Below are 26667 nucleotides of genomic sequence, written 5' to 3'. Positions count from 1 at the left end.
GCCGTGGTTACCACCGATGATATGGCGTCCGCCGTCGACCTGCCTCTACGAAACCCGTAATGCTGGCTGGACAGTCCTCCTGCCTCCTCTATGAAGGGGGATAGCCTGTTGAGGGTGATTTTCTCAAGGAGCTTTCCCACAGTGTCGATCAGACAGTTTGTTCTAAACGCCGATAGGTCCCCTGGGGGTAAGTAAGTAAGTGTGTATATAATGGTTCTTTCTTCTGTCTGTTTACGAGTGTTTAGTTGGTGGCTTCGAAGCCGATAACTCAGCCTGTTCGTTGAATCATTGAGTTTCACAGAAAACAATGCAATATGAACTTATTCATTTTTATATGATGCAATAATAGTCGATTGAAGTATACAATCTTTTTTTTTGGAATTGTCATACTAGCAAAAATCTGCGAAAAATTATGCCACATTTGTTGAATATCTGCAAAAGTGGCATCCCTGACTGTACCTTAGTATACTGAGCGAGAGGTAAGATTTCTTGCTTGCAATGTCTCATTTAATCCGTCAAAGAAGGATAGATGTATGCTTGGAAGAACGAACGAAAGTTCGTCCGCACACATTTCTTCTCTATTCGAACTCGCTCTTCAAGAGTCGAAGATCCGTGCAGCGCGTAGCTTGTTCTCTTCTTTACAATGTGGCAAACTGGGTACCAAATGAGTGAGCTGATGAGCTGCGGTTCTTTTTAAAAGAGCTGTGAGCTGTCAAATCGCTCTGAGTTGCTGAGAGAAATTCTGTAGAATTGTACTCTTAATATTTATTACGATTCACTACATTCTCTCAATGAAACTGCTAGTTTCATTTCGAGTGCTAGTGAGTGAGATGAGTTTTCGAACTTTAGATATTCAAAAGTAACGGGACAACTAGATCAATATTTAATTTCACTTAAAAATGATATGCTCTCTCTGAATAAATCATTACAATTTTTAATTGATGACTTAGTTGATAGTCAAGTGGCTAGTAAGCAGTCGAAAATCAATGACATTTACTAAATTCCCGCTAATCATCGAGATAGATATTTTTAGCCAAAAGATACACTTCGGTGATTCTTACCGATTGCTGTTATTATCAACTCAAATTCATACTTATAAATGAAATGGAATGGTTTTGTTAACATAAGTTCGATTTTATCTATATTTGACGATTTTGATGTAGATACGGTTTTTGTTAGATTCTAACAGAAATGATTATTTATTTTTGTACATCGCTAGATTTTCTATGAAGTATTCTACAAAATCATTGATACTATATTTTTTCAGCATTGTTCAAATGTCGATCTATTGTCTCTGTCTCTCTTGACAACGTAGACATCAATTTATAAGTGGATTCAAACATGTATATTTAGGTAAAATAAACACGCAAAAGTCAGTTCGTCAATCAGTACAGTTAAATATAATTACAGAATACTAGACCATAAATTATTTTGAGCATTTTTTGTATCCCTGAACTATGATATAAATCTGGCAATGAATGTTGAACACTTGATGAAACGATTTTCCTAACACTAATTGTCACATGGCTCATGAGAAGATACAGGAGCAGGAGCACTGTAGTAACTGGAGGCAACCTGATTGGAGTAGCTGACTTGGGCTGGAGCTTGACTGGAGTAACTGACCGGGGCAGGAGCCTGAACTTGCTGAACCGGTGTCAAAATGCCGATTAGTTGGAAGTTACCGCTGTACCCGGATGACACTGGAGATTGAGCGGGAACATCGGCGTACGTCACTGGAACCGGAGCTGGAGCTGGAACGGAGTACGTCACTGGCGCCGGTGGTGGTGGCGGTGGTGGAGGAGCTTGGACCGGAGCAGCTACGTAGTTGGCAGCATAACTTGCATAGGATGGTGGTGGTGGTGCAGGTGCGGAGACGTAATTAGTGCTATAGCTGCTGTATGGTGGTGGAGGTGGAGCGTCATAGCTTACAGAATTTACAGAACCGCCTCCGCCCAGACCACCAAATTTGCTGCTGAGTTTACTGGTTATGTCCCCTAATCCACCTAAATTACCTAATCCACTAAAACCAGAGCTTCCTGAGCCTGAATTTTGAGACGCCAATAGAATTCCGCCTAATCCCAAGCCTTTCAGCAGCACTATAAAAAATAACGCATTCAAGATCTCTTCTCGTTTTAGCTACACTCGAACACCTTACATAATTTCGTTCCAACGAAGGCGGTTTCGGCTGTTTCCAAATCTCCTTCCTGATCTTCACTCAGCACTGCACTAATTTCCAATAGTAGAACTAGACAAATCACTTTTAAAACCACCATTTTCAAAGTTAACCCTTTTGGTTGGATTGCACGACGTAAAGTCTACAGTCGGTATGAATGAATGGCCCAAAATCTCAGTATATGTACCTTTTTATATGGGGTTCTGCTGGAAGATTTTTCACTCCCAGCCTTCTCGCTCGTTTCGTAGAAAAGAGCTCGCATCTTTTTATTACTACATGAATTCTAATTGTTTGATCATACACATATACGACAGGCCGTCCGAAACGCATGACAAACAAGTATCAATCGTCAATGCCTGGCACATGTCAGGTTCGATTTAGCTAACAGCAAATCGGTGCGACTTTGGATGCGGACTCTTAAAACCATGGACGGCGACTAACTTGGTGCGGTTGCTCAATCAAGTACCAAATCGTTCGCAAGGAGTGTAAAATTCACCGGTTACTGTATCTAAAGATCACACATGAATTTTGAAGTGTGCAAACAAAGATGAAAATTTGCTAAACGTACATATATCACACCTAGAAGAGGAGAGTTATGTCACTTGGTAGCCACGCGGTTTTCCTAATCATCTGCGGTTTCACGGTTCGATGCTCGAGAATGGTTTTGGAATCCGCACTTATGCTGCTGGAAATCTCAAGAATGCGTCTTCACCTCAGGGACTCGTGAATGTTTTTATTCAACGGGGACGGATTGAAAGAATCGTTTTGAAATCAAGTATGTTTATTCATTATCCTTGAAAACCCATGAATCATATTAAGTAGCCGTAGTAGTCAATCTCTTAATACCCAGCGGGGAAGAGCATCGATTGGCGGGATTATTAGCTTCTGCCACACCAATCGGGAATCCAAAATTTTCGTATGAGTTTGTTCATAAATTATGTATCGTCCACTATTTATTGGGGTTTGTATTAAGACGTAAAGCAATCCCAAACTCAATCCAAATATATAAATTAATAATTTGTTGTTGAAACAAAGCTTAGAATTTCTGTTTATAAGCAGATATAAACATGTAGTAAATTTATTACACTTCGCCTGGATTCCTTCTGAGTGATCCTTGAAAGTGAGTTTTTTGTCATACGTTAAACCTAAGTATTTAGCTTGATCAGACCATGACAATTCCAAGCCATTTAATTTGATAATGTGATTATTGTTTAGTTTAGGAAAAGAAGCTCTTGGAAAGATAATTAATTGCGTTTTTGCTGCATTTGGTGCAATTTTCCATTTTGACAGACAATCACTAAAAAAACAATTGAGCTTCTTTGTGACTGCAGATCACTCTTAGATTTTTACCTGTGGCCAACAGACTTTTGTCATCACACGCACAGTTAGAAAACATAGATAAAAAAAAGGTAAAACGCGACGATTTTTTTTTGAGGCATGATACAGCTGACTTCTACTTCCGGATTGCAGATCAATATTTATCGAAAGGCTCAAATAAAAAAGGGGTAAAACGGTATAACAAGATTCGTGTGATCATTTAATCTATTTGTAATTTTACTTTTAGGTCTATTTTCGTAACATCAATCGTTTTCATCAACCGCAATCAGCCTCCTAACGAAACACGAAATAAAGTTCACCCAGAGACACAACTTATGGCATAAATAGGGGTAAAGTGGTTTAAAAAACGGGTTAGTATTCTCATTCTATTAAGTGTACTTGGATCACTGAAGTTTTCTACTTAATATAGTTCAATATTGATAGGTCATATTGGATCTGCTTCGGGATTGTAAATCTGAAATAAACATAAAATTATATTTGAGGGAAAATTGGGGTAAAACCGATGTAGCACGAAGCATGCGATCATGTAAACTATCTGTTAACTATTTTTTGAGGTTATATGCGAAACATAGAACTGTCTTGTTTAACCATAATAGGTTCAAACAGCGATCAGTAGAACTTTTTTTTCAGTAAATGCATGGAAGAAGATCACTGGGGGTAAAACAGAAAACAGTTATTTCGGTCATTTTGATTAAAAACAATCCATTTAACGAACTTATGCACATGTCAGGAGTAGCTTCCGATTAGTCGAATTCATTTTTTCAGAGTTTCACAGTTAGTCTTCGAAGTAAAGTCAGAGAAAACCTGTTTTAATCCACCTAGTGGTGTAATGATGCCTTTCTCATGTATAATATTGTGGTATTCTATTCAAAATTTTTCCCTTCGATGTTTGAAAGAAACCAAGGGATTGCTTGTGCATTAACTAGTATAACATACAGAATGAAACAGTGCTTTGCTCACGTAGGTCATCCTTAAGAATACGATGTGGGTTCACTATTATATGCACCTCCGGCACCGGAACCCGAGAACCGGTATAATCGAAGTCGGTTCGTACGGCCACCAACTAACATGACGTACAAATTCTACTAGTTTTTATTCAAATTTTGAAGATTTTATACAATTTTTCCATTGCACTCTAAATGACGATTTAAATGTTTGTTGTATCAGAAAATATGCAGTAATTTTTGGTAGGACCATAAGACCTTTCGTTTGACCCTTAAGATTGACGGTTTGGAGTCCAGTTTACAACATTTTTTACGGTTTTTGTTCCGCCAGTTTAAGTGACGGTGTACAATAATGAACACACTTTATCCTATAACTCCGGAACTAGAAGTAGGATCCGGATGAAATTCAGGAATTCCGTACGGGACCATGAGGCCTTTCATCTAAGTTTGTCAAAATCGGTTCAGCCACCTCCGAGAAACACATACACACACCCTCCGGGCCAATTTTTACTAGTCGCTATATGAGAAAGGCAAAAAGAGAAATTGGAGCAAAACGGGCATGATAGTGAATTTTGCGGACCTTCTAACTATCACCAATCCATTCTACGGTAATTGGATCCACGCTTGAACCCTGCGGAAAATCTGCTCGTACGGGTAGCAATTCAGATTTACAATTCTGATAGCTAACCTGGAGAGTACGGTCAGTTAAATAATTTTGAATCATTAGAATCAAATAAACAGGAAACTGGAAGTCGGACATTTTTGCTATTAAACCTTTGTTCCAAACACTGTCGAATGCCTTTTCTATGTCTAGAAGAGCAACTCCAATGAATAATTTATTTGCTTTTATTATGAATGATTTATTTGCTTTTATCATGTTCGTTACTCTTACAAGGAAGGATTCTAAGTGTCAATAGGATCGTAGTACCAGCCATGCAATTTTTTTAACGCTAAGAATCGGATGCGATGTCTATTGAAACAGAAAGGCCAAATTCCACAGAAGGAATGAAATGCCAGGACTTTGCTTTGCTACTCTTACAAGTTGATGAGTAGTTGAATGTTCATGACAAAATCCAAACTGCTCTGGTAAAAATAATGGAATTCTCATTTATATGAGACATCATTCTCAACAAGATATTTTTTTCAAAAAGTTTACTGACAGAAGAAAGTAAATTAATTGGTCGATGTTTCTACTGGGTTTTCATCGGATTTGAGGATAGGAATTACTTTAGCGTATTTCCATCTCTTAGAGAAGTAAGCTGATGAAAAATACTTGTTGAAAATTTCAGTCAAAAGCCTCAAGGTATCATCAGGCTAATTTTTAATAATAATATTTAAGATTCCATCATTACAAGGAGCCTTCATGTTTTTAAGTTTCCTAATGATTGACTTAATTTCATCGAAATTCGTCTCAGGAATGTCATCTTGTAACAACACTTTTTCGTCATTTGTAAGAAGGATTTGATTTCCTTCCTTGAGAGCAGGAATTGGGTTCTGAAGTTTCTTAAGAACCTTAGAAAGTTTCCAGAAAGGTTTAGAATATGGTTTAATTTTTCAATTTCTCTTTTCGCAAAAGAGTAAATCTATGTTTAATTTCTTTTTGTAAATCCTTAAGTATGCTTTTCTTAGCAGGATCACGAGAATGTTGATATCGTCGTCGACGAACATTCTTGAATCGAATGAGCAGCTGAGGATTGTCGTCGATGATAGGAGAATTTAATTTAGTTTGAGCTTTGGGAACTGAAAGATTTCTAGCTTCGATATTGTAATGATTCAAATTATCTATTGCTGCGTCAATGTCAGCAGAATTTTCTAAAATAATTTCATGATTTTCAATGTGAGATCTGTATTCAAACCCAAACATTGAACATGCTTTGCATGTGCGACTTATCAACTAGTTTTCAATACCGAAGCCATATGAGAGATATCTCTTTCGGAGCGTTCATAGAATTCGTTTTTCTTCTTCCTTTTGTGGAACCGTCATTGCCTTTCTTATATAGAAATATATAGAAAGGACATGCAATTATTGTCAAACCCAACATTTGAACCTAGAACCGGAAAGCCGAGTGTCATATATCATTCGAATCAGTTTTTCGAGATCACCAAATGTGTGTGTGTGTGTGTATGTATGAAAATGTATGTGCAAAATATATGCACTTAATTTACTCGAAGATAGCTGAACCGATTTTTACAAGCTAAACACTATTGAATTTTATCTGGATCTAACTTCCGGTTCCGGAATTGTCATATAAAACTTACAGTTTTTGGTTGATGGTCAAACAACATGATTTCCGACATTTTGATTTCCACTTCCGGTTCCGGAAATTCAGAAAGCGAAACACACTTCATTTTCTCAGAGACACCATAACCGATTCTTGCAAACTTAGAATCAAATGAAAAGTATTGCCATTCAATAAGCTGCAATTCAATCAGTTATTTGCTGCGATGATGCTAACTAAGGAAAATATTCTTCCTATTTTTACACAAAGCAGTTTTAATCTTTAGTTAGTTTTAGTTGCTAGCCAAACGAACTGGTTGCGGCTATATCAGTTTTTATTACATTCACAGAGAACAGACATCCAAGTAGAGATTTCAATGTGTGAAAGAAATTTACGGCTGTTTTAAAAATCAATCACCAAGTAGCAATTCTCATGTAGAGGCGCTTCGAGCAGCCCAGCAGTCGTTTACGGGCTCTTGCGTTCGAGCTTCCATACAACGGTAATTAATGCGTGCAAAGTCGCACGCAACGTTGATTTATAACGGATTTTTACTTGTATGCTGGAAAGGTTATGGCCTCGGTATTTTAGAAGGTGCGTGGTGTACTATTTATCGGCTATCTTTAGAAAAGAAATACTACTAACAGTGAATATTATACAGCTTTTTTGCTTGGATGTCTGTTCTCTGTGTTACAGAATCCGGAAGTACCGAAAAAAGTGGCCAAAAACTCTGAAAAAGGAAATTAGTACATGGGTTGAAAAGACCCGGGCCTAACAAAGAGAACACGAGATTTTTTTTGGTTCAAAATTAACTTTATTCATCACCGTAATCTCCATCAAGAGCAACGCAATCATTCCAATACGGTGAATGTGGGAGCAATTCGAAGTTCAATTCATGCAGTTTTGTCATTGTTTTGATTAACTTTTGACACGGTGCGTTTCTTTGATGAAACAAATATTTTTTCCTTTCTATATGCGGTCGTTTCTTTGCCATTTCAGCCTTCAAACGCTCCAATTTCGCTGTATAATATTCACTGTTAGTAGTATTTCTTTTCTCAAGATAGTCGATAAATAGTACACCTCGCACCTTCTAAAACACCGAGGCCATAACCTTTCCAGCCGATTGTTGTGCTTTCGAGCGCTTTGGTCGAGGTTCACCAGTTGCTGTCCACTCAGATGACGATCATTTTAATTCCAGATTGAAATGATGAATCCATGTTTCATTCATTGTCACATACCGATGAAAAAATTCGGTTTGTTACGGCCTTCACTTTGAACAGAGCTTTCTCATAGTCAAATGCTTATGCAATATAAAGCCAACACTTTCTTTTAACATCTTTACGATATCAGCTAACTCACGCAACTTCACTTTTTGATCATTCAAAACTACCACCTCATTTGGACGTCCACTCCGTTCTGCAGCATCGGTGTCTCTACGATTACGTTTGAAGTCAGCAAACCAACGTTTTATTGTTGTTTCTGATGGAGCGGATTCCACATAACACTTTTCAACCCATTGCTTTGCTTGAACGGTATTTTTTCCCATCAAGAAGCAGTGTAAAATTAAAACACGAAATTGTTTTTGATCCATTGTTCTGAAAATAACAAAAGTAGCGTCACTCTAAGTACAATAACTCACAAAATAATGAATAGAATGTCATGAATTTTGAACATCTTTCTTTTAAAGGTTGATATTAACTGAAAAACCTGTTTTAATCCACCTAGTGGTGTAATGATGCCTTTCTCATATCAATCATACTAATATATATGGTACTGTGGAATTCTTCAAAATAATTTCAATTCTTGAAAGAATAACTGAAATCGGTTTGTTTGATCGTCTACTGATAAAAACTATCAATTCGAGAAGATTTGAGGTCGATTTAGAACTTTTTTTACGGTTTTTCGCCCTTTTCAGTGATGATACGTATGAAACGTATGAATTTTGTATGGGACCACAGGACCTTTAATTTGAACTTAAGTTTGTGAAAATCGGCCGGTGGCAACTGAAATTTTGGAATTTTTTTTCAAGCTGTCAAAAAAAGACAAACATACTTGAAGAAGATCTGATTTATTGAAATTTAAGATACATTGTCCATTGTTGAAAAAAAAAATAGTGAACATTTGAAAACGGTCCGTAATCGGATGTTCGGCGAAGCTTCCGTTTGATGTCGGAACAGGAGCGTTGTACGGCCTTCATGTCAACTTTGCGAATGCATCTCTTGATTCTACCAATCAACTGTTAGCAATTCGTGACTCTCCAGTTATTTTTGTACACCAAGGAGCTCAAAACCCCGAAGAAATCTTCGATTGGGCGACACTGAGGCAGATTTGTCGGGTTGTGGTTTTTGGGTACAAATGAGATCGAATGGGTATTCAGGAACGATTGTGTTTTTTTGGCGTAATGCGATGACGCTTTATCCGGCCAAAACACGTATTGTCCCTCAGCATGATGTTTTTGAAGAAACGGGATCAAAACTTTCTTCAAACATTCGTTCTGGTACACATCTTGATTGATTGCCAAACCAGAGGGCTTGAACCATGGCTTAGAAATACCTTTCTCGGAAATGGCAATGTACAGCATCATTTTCGGTTCAAACTTATGTTTAAACTTATATTTTATGTTCGGAGGTGCAATAGAACTATCCGTTGAATAGTATCGATCGTTTCCGGGAATCTGCGTCTTCGAAAGAGGAAAATAACTTTCGTCGTCCAAAACAAAACTTTTTCCCGAATAATTTTTAATCAATCAGCAGCATTGGGACTTCAGCGTTGAAATCTGTGCGTCAGTATATTCCGGGACTCGTGTCTTCTTTCGACACTTTATTCCAACTCTTTTCAACGTTTTGCAGATGTACTGGTGAGAACAGTTGAACTTTTTTGCGGCATCCCTTTGACTCAGTGAATCCTTGTTGTTGAAGGCACGAGAAAGAGAACGAAGTCCTTTTGCGTCCATAATTTTGGCTTTGGCACTACCTTCCTTACGAGCAGTTGTTGGGCATCTTAGGATATTCTAAACTGTCGAAGCCGCAACACTTTTGCTTTTAAAATGTTGTACCGTATGCTATTTGCCGAGATTTCTGTGCAGTTCTTAGATCTGTACAATGCGCTCGCGAAATACTTTTTGTTTCGACGGCATTTTGAGCAAAACTGAGCAAGCATGAACAGAACAGAAAACACTAGCAGAAAGAGGAGAAAGAGAGCTAACACATTCACAGTCTTAGTTCTTTCTGAGCTCGTTTGTTGTTGAGCATACAGGCCTCGAAAAAATTCCAAAATTTTAGTTGCAACCGTTATGAGAAAAGTTAAAATACATACTTTAATTTTTTTTTGGCAATATTACGCCATAACTCCGGAACCGGAAATCGAATCGAAATAATATTCAGGAATTTTGTATGGGACCACAAGGCCTTTCATTTGAATCTAAGGATCCCAATAATATTCAGTAAGTTTGTATGGGACCGCAAAACTTTTCATGTAAATCTAAATTTGTGAAAATCGGTTCAGCCATCTTCGAGAAAAGTTAGTGCAAAAAAAACGTTACATTCACACATACGCACATACACTCACACATGCGCACACGTACACACACAGACACTACTCGACGAACTGAACCGAATGGTATATGAAACTCGGTTTCAAAAGTCGGTGATTGCATAACCTTTCTATACGAGAAAGGTAAAAACGTAAAACTAGCGCCATCTATGTGTTAGGCCCGGGACTTTTCAGTCCATGTGTTATGTTCTATGTTGGAATTTCAACGTCAGATGCAAAATGTTTAGGGAGAACTGTCACATCCTTGTTATTTATCAATGAAATGTGACACGTAAATAGAAAATGGTTCGATCTTTAAAATGCTTTATCTACTGATATATGATTAGTGTCTCGAAACTTAATGGACGCACAGTGTACATTCATTGTAGACTTCAAGACGTGTCGTATTCGACCATCCATGCACGATGAAATTTTTCCTGAGAAGCTGAATGCCTCTCAATCTGATGTAAGATGAATTGCTTCAAGTGGCCAAAACTCATATGTTGTGTAAATCAAACTTTATGAAAAGTGTCTAAAAACAACAACAATGGTGTGTATGTTCCATGGTGTTACAGAAGTGTTCATGATTTGCTTTCTCCGTTACCCAAATTTTTTGAAGAGTCGTAGTAATTAGAGATTTTGTCCATCGAATGGGAAGTGTGGAATAATTGCTCCCAAGGTATTCTGCATGACATATACTTGCTGTTTTTACCTAATGTAACAAAAGAAATGTATAGCATAGCATAGGCTCCATTTGACAGTTAGGATTACAGGATATGCCAAATAAAGTAGATGAAACAATGATTGAACATACGGTACATACTGGCAAAGGATGCTTGTTAAATCCGAAATATAATATAATGTGTACATGATTGAAATTAAACTAGTTGCAAGGTATTTTGCAACAACGCTATTTTAACTTAAACTCAATCGAGTCGTATCACGTGACATGAGCTTCATTCCTCAAACTACCGAGCACTACCTATCTTTACTTCATATTTCAACTCAATGGGGCCTGCTAGGGAAATCATTCAACACGTGTAAATCGAAGAAGATCATTTCCAAAAGAGTGATTTCATGCTTCGAGTATCACGTCTTCAAAACAGTATATGGCAATAATTTATCTCGTTCCTATTCTCACCTATTCTCAGCTTGAAGCATCTTCCCAAATTTTTGTCTGTACCGTACCGAAGTTTGGTTAGGCAAATGACCCGCCGAATTTCAAGTGTAAGCTAAAGCGGCCGAGAGATTGCAGTAATTAGAGGGTGGTACAATAGCAAATACAAAATGTAATCTATTCGAGTCTCGATATTGAACAGTCAGTCACCATCTAGTTGTGAATGATCGTATCGCAGGGTTACCGGATTCAATGTCATTGGTGCACTTGGTGCTAATTTTATTATGTCACCCCCTTCAGGTGTTAAACAGATGATCATTCTCGAGCATTGGTTCATTAGGAAGTTGAATGACGGTACTGCTTGGTGTTAGCGGAAATTGTATTGGGAAATAATGCCAGCTAACTATGAACGTCGATTGTTTTTAGTTTGTTTTCATTTTCTTAATAGTATAACTTGGATCTGCATGTAAATCTTTCTTCGGTGACCGATTGTTTTTTCATTATGAATCATCTTGAATGTAAATGATGGTGCGAAATATTATCCAGAGTTTATTGGAAACAAGGTTTCGCGTTAAAAAATTCACCTAGCCATTTCGGCGCCGAATCATTCGTTGACCAGAGCGTTGGCAGGGACTAAGATTTTGATTGAGAAGCATTGCAAATTAATAAAAAGATGTTGGATGGATTGAAAATGAATGTTTACACATATATGCACACATACTTTTCTACTCCTTTCAGGCATTTATTCTGGGGTATTATTTTCCTTTAATATCCTTTGAATTTTATCTCAATGCTCTTGTGTCGTTGAATCATCTTTAAAAAGACTGAAGTGGCAATTTCCCAGTTTTTTGTTGTTGGAAACGTCGAAATTGACTATCATATTCGGAGTAATATATACATACGCACTTTTATTCATAATATTCTACGTAAACTAACGTTCTATTCCGTAGGAAAACTTATTCCGTCGTGCTACTGTTAGAGTTGTATGGAAATTAAACTAAACGGTTAAATGCACCGATTAGTTATTAATTTCAACGAAAAAATCGATGATGGTCCATATCTGAAAATTGAACTACTGGTTTTGTTCAATCGAGTTTCTCGCACTTGCATCAAAATGAATTTGCCGTTCTAGTGAAACTTAAATCGTAGTTTATGTTGTACGAATACAGTGAAGCATGAAATCTGACTCCGAACGCGAAAGCACCAGTAATGACGTGTTTTGTTGTGGGTACGTGTGTTATTTCAAATATATCGCGTAAAAGTTTTTTCAATTACATCCGATTTTAGTATAAATAACATAAAAAATCTTACTACGTCCATACGCAATAGCATCTAGAACCATCTGAGTATATTTTGCGACTATGGAAGAGATGCGACTATCCAAGAAATACTTTGAATATTGTCCTTATGGACTACACTGTGCCACAGCAATGACTACAAGCGCTAATGTCTATATTTTATTTGCTGTCCATATTTTTAGAGCTACACATTGCATACTTGTCTATTTATAACTGTTTCAGGTAGGTTCTAAGTCATGCAAGAATTACAGTGCAAACATGTCTTAAGATCAACACGAGCACTACATACTGCTTATTCGAGCGTATTTTGATTTGTTTCAGGAATGTTTTAAGTCATCCAAGAACTTCAGTGAACCACGAGTATGGAACGCAAAAATTAAGTTCGTTAGTTTATTTTGTTATTTTGGTAGACCATAATACCTGCACTTCAGGAAGTTTTTGAATGACGTAGATCATTCACAATGGGCCTATTAATTGCATGTGGTATCACGAGCATGGGACGAGGACAACAAGTTCGCTAACGAACTTTGTTATACTGTTCGATCTTAAGGTCTGAGCTCCAGATAGTTTTTTGATGAACAATCACCTCTTCAAGCATAATGATTCCATGAATTGAATGTGATACAACAGTAGAATGGACCTTAATTGGTTAACCTTAAGCCCTGTATTCGAAGAATGATTTGGATAGACAAGAACGAACATATATATCACACTCAAAAGTCATCAGTCATGCATTTATACACTATTTTTTTGCCAGAAAATTCTTGGGTACCAACGACCTTAACTAGATTATATGAAACCAAACAATTCCAGAATGTACATTTCATAATATTCATAGTATATAGGATTGTTTTGTATACATATAAATTATAATTTCCTTCGTTATGAAAAATCAAAAATAAATTTACAATCGCGTTTTTTCAAATAAAACGCTTGAAAAAAGGCGCGTAAATTAAGGTTTTAGTGTAGTTTATTGGTGTATCGAACTAGGATGATAGAGAAAGGGTGGGGACATTTGTCGATGCAGCATGACGGCTCTCCAATTTTTGAAAAAAAAACGTGCTTAATCCACCTAGCAGTGAGATTATACCTTTTTTTTATCAATCCGCATGTGTTTTTTGCATGAATATTATTCGGCGTTTAAGTTTTCATGACATTATTCTAATGTTCGTCGTTTAAAGTGGCAATTTGAGATTTTAATCACTCATTACTCTGTAATGTCGAAACTGCAAATTGGATCGAATTTGAATCTAAAGGTGTAACAATCGATTAAACATTCCATGATATGTCGAAGTAATTTCCACTTTCGAGTTTAGGGTAATTTAAGGTACTTCCAGAGCCGGTATTCAGGAACCAGCATAATCCAAACCGATTCGTATGGCCATATGACGAATAAATTGCAATATTTTTGAGTCCAAGTTGAAAGCTATTCGGGATTGTCATCTTCTATATCGCTTTGAATTTTGAAAATTCATCATTCTACGATTCCAGATCGGAAATCAGAATTTGATAAAATTTGATTTATTTTAATGTGAACTTTTGTTTCTGAAATTCGATTTGGCTTTTTTTGAGAAAACGATTGAGCTTTGAGAAACGATTCGATACTGGAACCGGAATTCGAAATTCGGTGTAGCCAAAGTCAGACAAATTCACCTGAGTAGCTGTATAGTTTTCATTTGTTTCAAAATGTTTGAAAATCAATGTAGATATCTTTGAGAAATCGTAGTGCGAATTTTTGGGTGCCTTCCGAAACGAAAACTGGATACAACCAAAATGAAATAAGTTCATTTGGTTATCGACTATCCAAATCTGCTAACCCGATAAACCTGATTATTTTATGTGAAATAGACTTTTTAATACTAATCACCCTGTATCTCCTGAACCGGAAGTCGGATATGACTGGAACGCAAGATGTTTTATAGGATCTTAAGACATTTCATTTGAATCTTAGATCGGTTCAGCCATCTGCGAGAAAAATGAGTTACAATTTCGTTTCGCATATCATCCTGTAGTTCCGGAACCAGAAGTCGGGTCCAAATGTAATTTAGGACCCTGTTTGGGAGTATACGACTTTTCATATGAATCTGAGTTTATAAAAACTGGTTGAACCATCTCCGAGAAAATTGAGTGAAATTATTTGTCACACACGCATTTGCTGATCTCGACGAACTGATTCGAATGGTATATGGCTGTTATGTTCTTCCAGCATTTATTGCTGTAAGTAGTATAAATCAATATAATTATGAAATTGCTTTCAACTCGAAAATTCTGCCATCATCTGGTTTACATATGGCATATTCGAACGATTATGTTGCCAAAAACGAACCGTGCTAAAATCGGTCCGAGGCAAAATATCATGCTGTACACAGTCTTTTGGGTACTTAGAAACAAATGTATGTAACAGTATAAAAAATCATGTTTTATGTTGCTCCCAAGCTTTTTTTGACAGACAGCGCTCAAAACTTCTACTGCTGGAATAGGGGAAAAAGTCGTTTGCACAAAAATTTCGATATCTCCGTTAAAAATGGACGGATTTGAACAATCTATGGCTTGTTGGATAGGTATTACCGTGCGAAATCTAATATATTCTGTTTTCAAGGTCAGTTTTGACAGATACTGTCAAAAAACTGAAAATTTGGGTAAAACTTCGTATAACTCAAAAAGTAAACATCCGATCTCAAAACCATTCAATAGCGTTCAGGGTGACGGGGAAAGCTTTCATTTGCGACCAGTTTGATCAAAATCGGTTAAGCCATCTCGGAGATCTCGACCTCTTAGTTGACAACACACATACAGACACACACACATACACACAACCAGGACATTTGTTCAGTTCGTCGAGCTGAATCGATTGGTATATGACATTCGGCCCTCCGGGCCTCGGAAAATTTTTCTAAAGTTTGAGCGAATTCCATACCTATTTTTTGTATCATAAAAAAGGCAAAAAAAAAAACAAAACATTTATCTACACACGGTTTTCTGATTTTGTCGCACCTATAGATAGCCTGCCACGCCAAGAAATTGTTGGCAAATTTATCGACTTTATTCAGGACCAATCCGGAACATCCGGGTGGGACTCAGTAACGAAAAATTCGAGGCTGGGGATCAGCTTGGCGTTCGCTCTAATCAGACTCTGTTAACTTAGAGAGAAATCACTCTTCAGCTCAGCAACGCCATCACAAGGCATCACTTTGAGCATATCATGTCAACTGTATGGGTGCGCAGTGCTGCTATTTTGGCGCGTACGAATTTGACATTTCTCATCCCCTGCTTTTATGTACGAGATTCGATGCGGACTCGCAAAAAAGTATGTTGCTTGAAATTTGTTCGTAAAATGTGAGAGCTGGATATCTTGATAATATGATGTCTTTGCTTTAAGGTACGTATTTGGCCATCGTATTCTATTCAGTTCGGTTAGGTGCCTTCCTAACCTTGAAAACATGATATATGGCCTGTTTCATTACCTGTTGAATGAACCAGACGGACAAATTGTCCTTCTTGGATATGCTTAGAATTGAATAACTCAGATTGCGCTTTAAGTAATCCTTCCTTGTGTTATTTGGTTTAATTTTCGGATAATGTCTACTATATCGATTTTGGTTGGTTCTTTTCGGTTAAGCATTAACTGAGAGAGACGAAAGATATGAAATGAAAGGACATTAGCTTTCATTTTTATGCTCTTAAACTTTTGTCAACAAAATAGATCTCAAGGTACAAACGATAAAAAGTTTGATAAAGGCATGACAGAAGATATTAATAATAATAATTTTGTTGGTTAGATAAACTGAATCAGTTCACTCAATCAGAACAATTCGCAAATCACACACATTGTTTCACTTCTGGTAATTAGATACATAAACTGCATGAAAAAATCATGTAAATTTACGTCTTGAGTATGATTATAATACTAGTAATATGATTCAATTAGTACTCGAGTAGGTTTTCAGTATCACAGCAAAATTTTTATTACGCTTGAAAGTTAAAAAAACTCTAATTTCAGATTTTTTTTCCTCAAAGGAAATTGCTGATAAGCGAAACATGCATCCGAGTTGACATCCGTAGCAAAAAGATATACGTTCATGATGGCAACTCTTTACAATTTGTTTTTACGGCGTGTTACTCATAATAGTAAAACTACAATATTGCGAGTGATAATGAATTCTAGTGCTAACTGTGTTCATAGTTTAATAAATAAACGTGACACTATAATTTGCACTAAAGCGGATGCAATGAATCTGTTGGCAACATTGGGCAAGAGGATTCAACACCATTCAAGCAATGTCTACGTTTGTACATCACAAGTCTGCATCGCTCATTCAACTGAGTTTTGCGTATCAAAAATAACGACCAATAATACTGCAAATGATAGCTGCAAGCAATGCAATTCCCATGCAAGCATTACTTACAATCTATGTGGTGAAGGACGTCAGAAAAAAGAACGAGTATTTTGAAGAGGATTAATTCAACATTCATGCGTCATAGCGGTGGCAGATGATCGTGTTGCCCCGTGTGAAAAAATCCAGTTTTGATGTCATTAAAATGACCCTGAAGAAGAATTTATCCGCATTCTGCTATTGTGTCTTTTTCATACACATATCTATCCAATCAACTAAGCCACACTAAGGCCGAGTACTTAAATACTATAGGTATAATTTAATCTGTTTCAGGTTTTTTAGCAATCAGGCAGATACAATAGCAATATAAGGTAATAATCCAGCGACAAAAGTTAGCCAGTTCGCAATCGTTACCTAGGTACTAAAAGAAGCAAACATTGTCAATATTACGTCTCATTTCAGGAATTCATTATTGGATGACAAAAATCAACAAGTTGAAAATAAACACCAATAATACAAATTACGATCACAAATCAGATGAACTCAATTGTTCAATTGTTCCCTAAACGATGCTTTGAATTTCCATTACAACTGTCGGTTTCAGTTGGTTTTTAAATAAAAATTCCAAACACTGCTTTTGATCAGAAAGTAGTATATGGACACAGTTTTATAGCAACATCGAACAGGTGAGTAATTCCGAAGATTAACGGAAGGAAAAAGGGCAAGGAAGGGCAATGAACTTTGTACATGATTTCAGTATGCCAAATTATTAATTTTGCACAGATAGGGACACCGATTAACCTAAGGTTGTCATTCAAAGAGTACTCAAAAAAATTCTACTCTTTCTTTTGTGTATATCCTTTTATTGCTTGGGTAAAAATTGATTAAATTTTAGGTAAAACTAGTTCAGAATGTAATGTTTGCATGTGCAAAATTTCGTCACAATCTAATAAGTAGTTGTAGGGCAAGCAAAAAGTGCTTTGGAAAAATAATACGCGCGATTGTGGAAAATTCAGGTCAGTTCCTCAAGTTAATGGTGAAACAAATTGAAATCGACCGGCTAACTGGCAGCGAAGGAAAAGCAAAGAATTGCAACCCCTGGAACACAAGGAAGGATTACTATATCGATTTTAATTTGTTCTTTTCGGCAAGCATTAACTGAGAGAGACGAAAGATATGAAATGAAAAGACATTTCTTTCTTCTGATCATGCTTATATGAGCCTGCCTAGGCTAGCTTTTCCGTTCTAAATTTATAACTGATTCAATCTAGAATACCTATCCGTCTACATATAAAACATTTCATATGATTTGTCAAATGCCTGCATTTTAAGCGAATTGCTTAATTGTGTTCAATCAATTTTTGAGCTCACATACTGCGGACATACAAGCGGACTGTTGTTTTGTTATTTATTATGTTTTTTTTCAACTCTGAATATTTATATTTATTCACTAATCTTGTTATCGACTAAGATATGACGTATAGTTTTAGTTTACAAGGCTTATACGGTGCAATAATTGGGTGAAGATTTCTTAACAACTTCACATCAATAAATGATATCTCAGGATATTACATTTCTGTATAATGTACTATTTATGTCAAACATACGATATTTATTTCATCCGTCGTCAAAAGTGATAACTAAGTGCTCACAAGTTCCTATCTTATGCCTGTTCATTCGTTTATGATGACATTTGGTCAATAGAAAGGCGTTGACTAGGTGCTATCGCCTTTTGCGTTAGTAGCAGAATGAGAGGGTGCGATAATTTTTTTTCATAAAAGATGTTTTTATTCAACCCTATTTGCGTACAAGCTTTACGGGGCCAATTGACCTGAGTTTTGAGCTAAATTTTTTTTTGTATTTTATCTCGTTGTCATCCTTTTTCTAAGGGGAGAGGAGCTTCCATTTTCCTCCTACGAGGATTGAGGGGCAGTTTATTCGTGGTTCGTCTCGTCATCCATTGCCGTGGTATGGTTGTTGATTTCGTTGCTAGTTGCTGTAGACGCGACTTGTTGTACATTGTTTGCAGTTGCTGGTTGGTTGGATGGTAAGCTGTTAACTGCAGCTGGTGTACTTTGTTCTATAGGGGTTACGTTGGATGGTTTCGTTGAAGGGGATACTTTCCTGTTGTTGGTAACTGTCACAGGTGTACTGGGGTTGCTTAGGGTTAGTGTGAAGGAAGCACCGTTGTCCTTTGGTGTGGTTGTCTCCTTGTCCAGTTTATCACATGGCTTACTGTAGTGAACAGCTTTTTGGCAATATTGACATGTGGCCATCTGATTGTCATAGGTAACAAGTGAAAATTACATAAGAAGGTATACGCCATTTAGAATACCGGGGAAAAAGGTCTTCCACTTTTCTTTTTCGATAGAGAGAATCTCTCCAGATTGGGACGTAGTTTTACGAATATAAGGATCGATGACGCTTGAGAGAAGATCATGCACACGCACTTCTATAGCGCTATCTTCCATATACACTGGAATGTTTTTTTTATCGACTGATTTCGATTAGATGTGAAAGCGAACTGGGGGTGCGAATTGGTTTGTACGTAATAATTCATTTGAAACGCGAAAATTATTGAAAAGTCATCAAAAAGGTGAAGTATTTCGCCTTGACGTCCTGCTGCAGAAGTGTATTTAAGTCCTTAATGCGACTTTAAATTGTCAAATTGTTTTCATAAAAACCGTTTGCAGCATTCCTTGCAGTTCATAAGTTAGCACTTTGCATATGATCCTTATATAATTTGACGGGTAGAATTTTGAAGTTTTTCAGAATTGGTCTTACAATTTCTAACGTTTTAACCAGGTTTTAGAAAAAAAACAGATGAAAATTGTAATGTGTGAGTGTTATAACAATTGCAGGTATAACAAAACAATTCTTCACTCAAATAGGGTACAGTAATATCATCATCATCATTGGCTTGTCGGTTCATATGTGACGAACATGAATCCTATAAATTCCAATTTGTTTTAAACTTATCATTAGTTTGCATGTAAATATTTCCTATCGCATTTTATTTCACGTAAAATGACTATCCTGTATAATCTTAAGCATGGCGAAGTCGTGACAACTATTCCTACGATCGGTTTCAATGGGGAAACAGTTAAGTATAAGAATATTTGCTTTTCCGTCTGGGATGTAGATCTGTGCACAGTGTTGATCATACTTACCTTACCTAAGGGGCTGTCCATAAAAGACGTCACGCTTTTTTTGACGATTTTTGACTCCCCATCCCCCCTTTGTCACAAATTGTCACAGAAGCAAAGACCCCCCACCCTCCCTATGTCACATGTCACGAATTCAAAATAAATAAAATTCATCTCAATAAATTCTCAATATGTATGACAAACCATACAAATATGAGGGAAAAATCGATTTATTACATGCTGTCATTAGATTAAAAAATATCCCTAAAACTACAAAATCATCGGAATTATTTTATTAATATCAATTATATAAATTAACAAAAGTATTTGGTTGGAATTGATGAAACATTTAAATCATTCGTTTTATTCCTCCTAGGGGTACACAGATATATTATTGTTTTAGGTAAAGAATAATATTTCCTTAGTATAGCATACAGGGCTGAGGAAATAAAGGCCAAAACCTCATCAAAACGAGATCACTGACGGAGAATCTTTTCATGATCAGTTGATCAGTGAATTTTAAATCACATCGATCAATATCGGTACTGATCTTCCGTCACACAATAGGTAGTGATTTTGAGCTAAAATGATTCTTAATTTATGTAAGTTCAATCATTGTATGATTCGATACGCTTTGATGTTGGTGGAGGAAAATCACATATGATCAAGATAAGACATGACATGATCTACGTCTGAAATCGTTGATCTCCTGCCCTTTTTCAAATGGAGTACAAGTGAATAAACTGCATCAGAATCAGATAAGAGAAATTCTTATGATATAGTATTATCAATGCTAGAAAATCAAATTACTGAAAAAAATTTCAGTGCATAACTTAAGTTAAACCGTTTGAAGGCATCTTTTTCTTATTTACTCATATTAGGCAAAATTTATTAATTTCGCTAATTTACTCGCTCCTCCGTGCACTTTTGCTGATCACAACAAAAATGACTTCCTGCATCATTCATTTCCGAATTTACAAGAAAAAGCTTTTACATCAACAAATACACGTTTTCCTATAGTATGTAAACGCTTATTGTGGAGATTTTTTCAAGAAATAGGGCAAAGCAGTAATATAATTAGGTATTTCAAAAATGCGCTCATTGAAAATATTGGACGTCACATTCCAAAAACCTCCCCCCCTTCCCCCTGTCACAAAAGGTCACGTTTTATGAAACACCCCCCTTCCCCATGCGGCGTGACGTCTTTTATGGACAGCCCCTAACAGCTATAGGCCTGGGGTGTCCTTTGCTATATCAAGCATACGTCTCCACATAACTCGGTCCATGGCTGCTCATCGCCAGCCACTCAAGGCACGGATACTTCTGAGATCACCCTCCACTTGATCGATCCGTCTTGCTCGCGGCCCTCCTCTTCTTCTTGTACCAGTCGAATTAGATTCAAGAACCTTTTTCACTGGGCTGTCGTCCGACATTCTTATGACATGCCCAGCCCATCGTAGACGTCCGATTTTAGCTATCCGTACGATGGGTGGTTCTCCTAGCAGCTGTTGCAAATCGTGATTCATACGCCGTCTCCACGTTCCATCTTCCATCTGCACTCCGCCATAGATGGTTCTCAGTACCTTTCTTTCGAAAACATTGAGGGCGCGTTGGTCCTCTGCCAACATAGTCCAGGTCTCGTGGCCATAGAGAACAACCGGTCTAATAAGCGTTTTGTAGATGGTCAATTTCGTGCGTTGGCGTACTTTTCTCGATCGGAGGGTTTTTCTGAGTCCAAAGTACGCACGATTCCCTGCCATAATACGTCTCTGTATTTCTCTGCTGGTGTCATTGTCGACGGTCAACGGTCAAGTGAGCCCAAATACACGAACTCGTCAACCACCTCGATGTCGTCACCGTCTATCAATATTCGTGGTGGGAGGCGTAGTGTTTCTTCTCTAGAGCCTCTTCCTCTCATGTATTTTGTTTTCGACGCATTTATGGCCAGTCCGATACGCCTAGCTTCAGCTTTCAGTCCGATGTAGGTTTCCGTCATCTTCTCAAGGTTACGTGTCACAATATCAATATCGTCAGCGAAGCCAAAAAGTTGTACGGACTTGCGGACGATCGTGCCACTCGTGTCGATCCTCGCTCTTCGAATCACACCTTCCAGGGTAATATTGAACAAGATACAAGAAAGTCCATCACCTTGACGTAGCCCTCTCCGAGATTCGAAGGGACTCGAGAGCGTCCCAGATACTCGGACGTAGCACATCACTCTATCCATCGTTGCTTTGGCCAATCGCGTCAGTTTATCCGGGAAACCGTATTCGTGCATGATCTCCCATAGCTGTTCTCGATCGATTGTATCGTATGCCGCTTTGAGGTCAATGAATAGGTGATGCATGTGTACGTTTTATTCACGACACTTCTAGAGTACTTGTCTTATCGCGAATATGTGATCCGCAGTGACGCGGGCTCCAGTAAATCCCGCGTGGTACGGCCCTACGAATTCCTTAGCTATTGGTGATAGACGACGACAAAGGATTTTGGAGAGTACCTTGTAGGCGGCGTTCAGCAATGTGATTGCGCGGTAATTGCAACAGTCTAGCTTATCGCCCTTTTTGTAGACGGGACCTTCGAACTACCATTCCTCGGGAGGCTGCTAAGTTTACGCTTCGTTGACCGTTGTCGTTTGTTACCTCGTGCAGGCTCTCCAGCCCGATCACAGGCCTGTACATTGCCTCCCGGCCTACCTGAGCATTCATGTCGCCGATGACAAGTTTCACATCCCGCCGTGGACAGCTGTCTTAGGTTCGTTCCAGCTGCGCGTAGAATGCTTCCTTCTCGTCATCGGGTCTCGTCTCATGTGGGCAGTGCACGTTAATGATGCTGTAATTGAAGAAACGGCCCTTGATCTTCAATACGCACATTCTATCACTGATTGGCTGCCACCCAATCACGCGCTGGCGCATCTTGCCCCACACTACAAATCCCGTTCCTAGAACGTTGGTTGTGCCACAGCTCTGGTAGAAGGTAGCCGCTCGATGCCAACTTTTCCACACCTTCTGTCCAGCCCAACAAAGTTCCTGCAGTGCTACGACATCAAAGCCGCGGATTTGAAGCTTATCATGCAGCATTCGGTAGTATCCTGGGAAGCCAAGCGATTTGCAGTTCCATGTGCCAAGCTTTCAATCGTAGTCCTTTGTTCGTTGCGTAGGTCTTTGCCGATTATTCCGAGTCGTATTTATATCCTGATTATTCGTAACAAGTGTTTTCCGGGCGGCTTGTGCAGGCCTAACCAACATCCTGTCTCGCCGGAGGGCCATCGTGTCAGCACTGTTTAGAGTCCCACACTGACACAAGGACATTTATAAAATTCATAAAAAAATGGTTTTGTAAATTTATAAAAAAAATGGTTTTGTATTCATTCAAGAGTCAAAGAAATTTTTAAGAGTCTCACAGTAAGATGTATGAAAATATGACTGATATGAGAAAGACATCATCACACCAATAATTGGATTAGAACAAGTTTGCATCTTATAACACTAGAAACAATTTTTCTAATAATAGATACTGCACCCGATTTTAGCATTTAGACGATCTTTTGAAAACCAATTCAGAGCATCATCACAACTTTAAATGGATCGTAACCGTCTATCGACCTGTCTAAGTAATCATGACTTATAAGTTACTACAGATTTCGTCAAAAGTTTTAGGTTTTCTACAATTTACCTACAGTATGAATTCTGTTTTATTATTTCCGAGCCTTCTGGCTTCAACACTCAAAAACTTCAAGAGATACCTCGTTTCAGTTGAATTTTGTATACATGAGCTGGAAAATTGATCGATATAGCTCGAATTTTCACAAACTGAAAAGCACCCAGGAAAATTATTGTTTCTAACCAAATATTCTCTTTGCTTGATTATTTCTGGCAAACAACGGAAAAGAAAACGATGAGATATGTTCTTGATAAGCGAGTTGTTTCTTATATTATAAATCCAGAACTTAATATAAAGTTTGACAAGTTTATGTAAGCGCGATCGCAAAAAAAATTAAAGTTTATTTACATAATTGCGCTATGTAGAGGGCGCCGGTGAAATACATTCCGATTCTTCTCGTCTAAATCACATTAAGCTACCATTCCCTTGGTAAAAAGTATTGAGAACCTTGCTGTACCGATTTCTTCGAACATTGTAGATAATAGGCACTGTTAAGAACACTCGTTGTGATACCCACTATCTAAGCATTGATCAAACAAAACATCGAGCGAAGGATTATCAAGCATTATGATCATGTCACAGCTGCGAGAGCACCTAGTAGTATGCTTTCATCCATGAATAATGCTTACTTCTCTAGTGTCCCGTATATTTAGCTAGCAAGCCGCTTATGACGACTTCCAAATGTATTTCGTTCCTCAACAAAAGTACTGCAAACACGCGTTGGCAAATAAGTATAAACATATCAATATTCGTTGTAACGACTGTGTCAGCCAATATCGGTTGATTCCCATCGGTAGTACGCAATATTTGCTCGAATAGTTTAAGCACCCTTTCTTGACCACACAGCCGTTGGATTTCGGACCAAGCCCTCCAACGTCTGTGCTAGCAGACAGCACAGATGCCGACATTTTCAAACTGTTTACCATCCGGAATGATGTCACAAGATCCGGTTAATGGTGTGAAACCGGTTCCAGATATTCGCCGAATTGAGATTTATGGAAATATGCGCAAACCATTCTTGGGTTTGGTTTCGTTTCATTAGAATGTGCCAAAATGGAAGTGTTGGAGAACCGCTGACAAATAAATGGATGGAGACGTGGTCAATGTTCGCAAATGTTAGCGCAGTCTATTTCTAATGTCAGATACAGTTTCTTAAATATTTAACTGGTCAATGAGTTATACCTAGTATTAGTTTCGGATGCACTGAACAAATTGATTATTTTATTATGATATTTTTGTACTAGTCTTAAATTGCAAATATTCGATTTTTATGACCATATTCAAAGTAACAATTTTAAACATAAAGAATTCCAAAGTCCAGGCAGCTACTTAGTTGGAAAATTATATGCTTTTCATGATTTGAGAGGTTTAACTTGAAAAGAAACATTTGTTTAGAATTTTCTCATTCTTCCTATGAAAAATGGGTGTTGGGTGTTGGAAGCATGAAAAACCAGAATCCTCTTTCAACCTCAATTTAACGAAATAATACGTCTGCTTGAATGCTATCAAAGCCTGCACCTCATTTATGCAGACATTTCCATCAAACTCACTCGATGAATATTTAATTCTTCCATCATGACATATCAACGAGTGGCTTAGAACCGGTTCTAATGTTGCCAAGTGATAGAAAATAGAAAACTGCTGGACCTAATTTATTTTGTTCCCATTCATACCTATTCAGCTCTCTCATTCATGGAAGATTGGAATCCAACGTGATCGAAATTTTCTAACGACCAGACTGCTCGATTATGGACAGTGTTGTAGCCAACTGTCAATTTCTGGGTTGGCTCAAAAGCGTTTAGTTTGATAGAAAATAAATTTCGGGTGGGTTGGCTTCGAAGAAAAATATATATTGCTATGGTTTTATACTCCTAATGAATAGTTGAATTACATTTTTAATGTTGGTTTATAATAGTGTGTAATCTGACAGCAAAAGCTTTAGTTTTTTAAGAATTTAAAGCATTCAGTCATTTATGTTGCAATCTCGAGTAAAATTGTTCAACTGAACGAGCATAAAGAGAAAATCATGGTCGAAAATCAATCATTTTTTACTGGTGCTTTACACGGAACTGTACATCGTAGTGAGGACCTTCCGCCAAAAGCAGCAACAACAGGTTCTAAGTAATCGCATTCAGCTTTTGAATACTAGATCTGGATTCGGGAACTGATTTTTGAATTGGATTCTAGAACAAAATTCTAAAACTGAATTCAGAACCTGGATTCTGGTCCATCTGAATTCTGAATTTAATTTCAGATTTAGGACTTTGTTTCTGAGTTTAGTTCCAAATTACAGGTTCAGAAATTGAAACTGTAATTCTGGAACTGAATCCTTATTCTGAAACTGGTTTCTTTACTAGATTTTAGAACTGAATATACTTCCTTAATTTATATTCGGAATTTGAATTCAGAATTCCGATTTTGAAGCAAAATTTAAATTTAAAAATACGAATTTTCCTATCGGGAATCTGAAACTAAATGTTAGATCTGAACTCCAAACCTGAATTTTGGAACTGACTTCCGAACCAGAATTTATTTCCTGAATTCAGTTTTATAATTTAACACATGGGCTGAAAGCCCCGGGCCTAACTAAGAGAACGATTTATCTTTTGCTTCAAAATTGACCTCAGTTTCAGCGATAACCTCTTCATACGTACGAAATTTCCTACCGGCGACCAGTTTTTTCAGGTCTGCGAACTGCCAGTAATCGCTGGGAGCCAAATCTGGCGAATAAGGTGAATGTGGGAGCAATTGAAAGTTCAATTCATGTAGTTTTTTCATTGTTCACACGTTCTCGTTTTTGGTCAACAGTGAGCAAACGCGGCTCCCACTTTGAACAGAGCTCTCTCATAGTCAAATGCTCATGCAATATACAGCCAACATCTTTAGGATGTCAGCAAACATAAGCAA

At 37.5% G+C, this 26667-nt stretch overlaps 2 protein-coding genes across 2 annotated transcripts in view; both read right to left on the bottom strand.

The window, feature by feature from the left end:
- LOC131434529 (uncharacterized) overlaps positions 1 to 26667 on the bottom strand; it is a 67801-nt gene that overhangs the window by 17714 nt on the left and 23420 nt on the right. The gene's annotated exons all lie outside the window — the stretch shown is intronic.
- On the bottom strand, positions 1114 to 2353 carry LOC131434528 (uncharacterized). The gene is made up of 2 exons (XM_058601282.1): positions 2156 to 2353; positions 1114 to 2096 (listed from the first exon to the last, which is right to left on the bottom strand). Exons 1-2 carry the CDS (start codon positions 2271 to 2273, stop codon positions 1513 to 1515), a joined length of 702 nt encoding a protein of 233 aa, XP_058457265.1. The 5' UTR covers positions 2274 to 2353; the 3' UTR covers positions 1114 to 1512.

Source organism: Malaya genurostris, chromosome 3, assembly GCF_030247185.1.
Source record: "Malaya genurostris strain Urasoe2022 chromosome 3, Malgen_1.1, whole genome shotgun sequence".
Lineage (NCBI taxonomy): Eukaryota > Metazoa > Arthropoda > Insecta > Diptera > Culicidae > Malaya > Malaya genurostris.
This window is presented reverse-complemented; position numbering and strand designations above follow the sequence as displayed.

Coding starts and splice junctions, on each gene's coding strand:
- LOC131434528 (XM_058601282.1), bottom strand. CDS start 2,273: ATGGTGGTTTTAAAAGTGATTTGTCTAGTTCTACTATTGGAAATTAGT. Junction 2,097..2,155: donor CTTCGTTGGAACGAAATTAT/GTAAGGTGTTCG, acceptor TATTTTTTATAG/TGCTGCTGAAAGGCTTGGGA.